We start from the raw sequence: 3,723 nt of genomic DNA on the forward strand, positions 1-3,723 counted from the left end.
TCTGTGTCACGCTTGACACACGTCAAGCCACGCTTCTCCGTCACGTGACCGATTCCGCTTAAAAACAAAACACCAGAGCTCGCAAAATGAGTAAAAAAACTGCTGGAGATCAAATGACAGCGGCCTTAAAAGTACGTTCGAGACAACTGGATTAAAGTTATGGCTGAATATTCTGAGATCGCCATAGTAGCACTGTTGCTATTTCCGACATGCTATCTGTGTGAGGCGGGGCTTTTCTGCAGCAACGGCGACTAAAACAAAATTACGAAGTAGACTTGACGTAAAACACACACATGAGGTGTCATTGTCTCCTATTACCCCGAGATGGGACCGTCTGGCTGCAGAAAATCAAGCTCGGGGCTGTGGTGAGTCATCATTTTCGTGCACTTTGAATTTGCATTGTATCGTATTTTGAAGGCATTAAACATTACCATAGCGATCAGAGTGTTGCGGCCAGATTAGACGCTCCTTGTGTTTATTATTATATTTCGAAAACACCACAGTTTTCATGCAGCTCATACCATATTATTTTGTTGTATTATTTCCGCCACACCTTAAATGCCGGTCCCTGAAAATATTGTCTGACATAAACCGGTCCGTGGGGCAAAAAAGGTTGGTGACCCCTGCTATAGAGTGTGTCATAGGGCAGACTGACACGTGCTGCTGTGTCTACAAGGTACCGCAGTTGCATCATAATCTTTCTTCAATCCGCTCTAAAACCCCGGCATGGGTTCCACCTCACAATTGTTGTAAGGCTCATAAACGCAGAATATGTATTATACACCAAGAATTAACATTAATCAATGTTACATACGACTTGTCCAGTCATACATGCTTTTACATAATGTTGTGTGTTACCATCTCTATGATATTGTGTTCCATATGTCAGCCTACATTAAATGCTTTTATGGGTCTGGGATATGAAGCATGGAAGGAGACCAGAAGAACATTGCAGTTTTTGCTCTCAGCCAATGAGAGCACTCTAAGAGATGACTGCACTCTCCGTAGTAGGTGAGTCTGTGTAGTTAATCATTTTCACCAAGCTACTGCTTTGTATGTTTAAATTACGGCCACATTTTATCAGTGAAGTCACACAAGGTGTTTTTAGTGTGGAAAATTTATCACTCATAATTGTGCCAAACTCAAGTTCCATCTTCAGGCGCAGGACTGTGATTCAAGGCATTAGGAGTAGTAAAATCGATTCCTCAACAAGTCAGCGTGTCCATCAGGCAGGGAGGAGTCAGCTCCAAAATTTTCTTGACAATAACATGTTCCCTTCGTGCCCATTAGACTAAAAACTGTTTTCTGATGAATATTGCATTTGAGGAATATGAATTAGGCAGCAAAATCTATCCGTTTTTATCCACCAGCCATTTTGACACTTGCTGTCGACTGAAAATGACATCATGGTTGCACAGCAATGAGCAATCACGGCTCAGTTTGCAAATGTCACATGACCAGATGCAGAAAACGTGAGCTGTGATTGGTCGTTACCTGGGCCCTGAGCAACTGTGATGTCAAGATACGACATTACAAATTATTGTTTGTAGATTCTTGAGTTATATCATTGTAAAATTTTAAATTGAATAGAAAAAAAATCACAATCTCTTTGGTAATGCTGATTTTAAGGTTGATCCTATTTACCGTATTGGCCCAAATATAAGACGGTGTTTTTTGCATTGAAATAAGACAAATAAGAAATAAGAAAAAGTGGGGGTCGTCTTATATTCGGGGTCTAGACATCATACCCATTCACGACGCTAGATGGCGCCAGATATCATTGAAGCGAATGCTGAACTTGACTCCCCAGGCAAAAGTGACCAGCTGTCACAAAGAATAAAAATAAAAATAGCGGTAGCACGAAGAAGAAAAATAAAAAAAATAGCGGTAAGAAAGAAAAGAGAAGAAAATAAGAGATAACAGAAAATGGAGAAACGTAGCGACAATCTGGAGAAAAGTGGGTCGAAGATCGGCCAGGTTAACCGGCAGCTGAGGAGAAGTTATGATGTAATTTACATTTCAAAAACCAGAAGCCATTCATTTACGAATGTGATTGCGCTTTAGTTTACATATTTAAATGTTCCGATATTAAGATTTGAATGAGGCAAAATAACATGCTTTTTCTCTCAAATATATTGTTATAATCATTTGTTTCAGATGTACTGTCATTATTTTCTGTATAAAAATTAATTTGGTGTTCAAAAAGTCTTTTTTCAAACTTGAGTTTTGAAAAAGAGGGGCTCGTCGTACAATCAGGGCCGTCTTATATTCGGGCCAATACGGTAGTTTCATAGCACTCCTTTGTTGAGCTTCTATTTGTGCCTGTCTTGTGCCACTTGTTCATTTGCTTGCCTTCTACATGCCATCAGCTTTTTCCCTCAACTTGTCTTCTGCCCAAATGGCTGTCTCGTGATTGATCATTGTGTGTTTAATCTCCATGTTTTCGTTTTGTCCCTGTTAGGTCTGCATCAACCAATTTGTCGAATTGGATATTTGTTGTTTTTACTGGTCACTTTGAGTACCCTGTATGTGGCTTCACTGTTTTTATCAGTTTTATTTATTTTTTCTTTGCATACTCTCGTTAGCAACAGTTTTCCATGACATTTTGTATTTTGGAATTTTCCAGACTACACTTGTGAATGCTCAATTGACATTTCCCGTTCCCTCTTTGTCTGGCACAGTATATGCAAAGAGAAGTTTCAAGTGTTATCTTTTCACATGCCTTTACCGGTAGTTGTTTCTTTTTTGTCATTTGTGTTTCCTACAAATTTGAAAATAATTACTTTGTTGTTGCTCATTTTATTCCACCCTGGTTTTCCTCTCACTTGTTTTTCTTTTGTGTCTGCAGAGCTTTTGTCCCACAGAGCGCAGCCAAAATGCATCTTCCCGCTGATATCGGTCGGTCCACACTCAAATGCACAAAACCAACACTGACACACACACAAAAAAATGTTCTATTTGGAGAAAGGAGAAATTGTCTTTTGAATGATTGATTTTCATAATTTACGGCAGTTCCCAGTTTTCCTGATAAAATGTCTCCAATCACAGAGTTGCCTGTCATTCTTTCTATGAAAATTTATCATCCAAAGAGATTGAAGGAGAATATTAGTAACCAGATGGCAAAAAGTGTGTAGATCTAACCAGTGGCGGGCCGTGCATTTCAACCTTAGGCCTTCAGTGACGTTACATACATACACAATATAGGCTCGTCAAGCAGCACTTAATTTCAGGAGCATTTAAAACCATCAAGTATGTATTCCCAATTAACAGCAGGAAACTAAATTTACAGATATTGTCAAAAATAAAAAGATGATTTAAAAATACGAAATAAAATGCCACCCAAATTACGCTGTGTGATCTCAAACAAGTCTGTCCAGTAAATTGCGCAATGTCGCAGTTTCATATAAGACACCAACCAAACAATAACAAAACAAACTATTATTTGAAAATAAACAGATCATTTGCATTTTGAAAATCGGCGATACAACAGCAAATAACCGAAAATGTTGAGCAGCTGAGATTGAACGAACTTTCGTGCACGAAGGTGACTACAATGCGCCATTATAAATTGCAGGTGAGCAGATTTAGTGTAGTTCTCCACAGCGTTTGCTTATTTGAAATTAAAGTCGATCCTCCTTTCTTTTCTCAGGAACACTTCAGTGGCTCTGTTGTACAGTTTTCAGGTCCATTAGCAAGTCCTTTTCTATCGACATGGAAGCTAAT

General features: G+C 38.9%; 1 protein-coding gene across 1 annotated transcript in view; it reads left to right on the forward strand.

The window, feature by feature from the left end:
• The window catches only part of fah (fumarylacetoacetate hydrolase (fumarylacetoacetase)), a 14,783-nt gene that overhangs the window by 1,138 nt on the left and 9,922 nt on the right, over window positions 1-3,723 (forward strand). Inside the window, exons 3-4 of the mRNA XM_019858080.1 lie at window positions 890-1,011; window positions 2,849-2,898. Of these exons, the coding sequence (XP_019713639.1) occupies window positions 890-1,011; window positions 2,849-2,898 (172 nt within the window). The remainder of the gene's footprint in view (window positions 1-889; window positions 1,012-2,848; window positions 2,899-3,723) is intronic.

Source organism: Hippocampus comes, unplaced genomic scaffold, assembly GCF_001891065.2.
Source record: "Hippocampus comes isolate QL1 unplaced genomic scaffold, H_comes_QL1_v1.1 scaffold178, whole genome shotgun sequence".
Taxonomy (NCBI): Eukaryota; Metazoa; Chordata; class Actinopteri; order Syngnathiformes; family Syngnathidae; genus Hippocampus; species Hippocampus comes.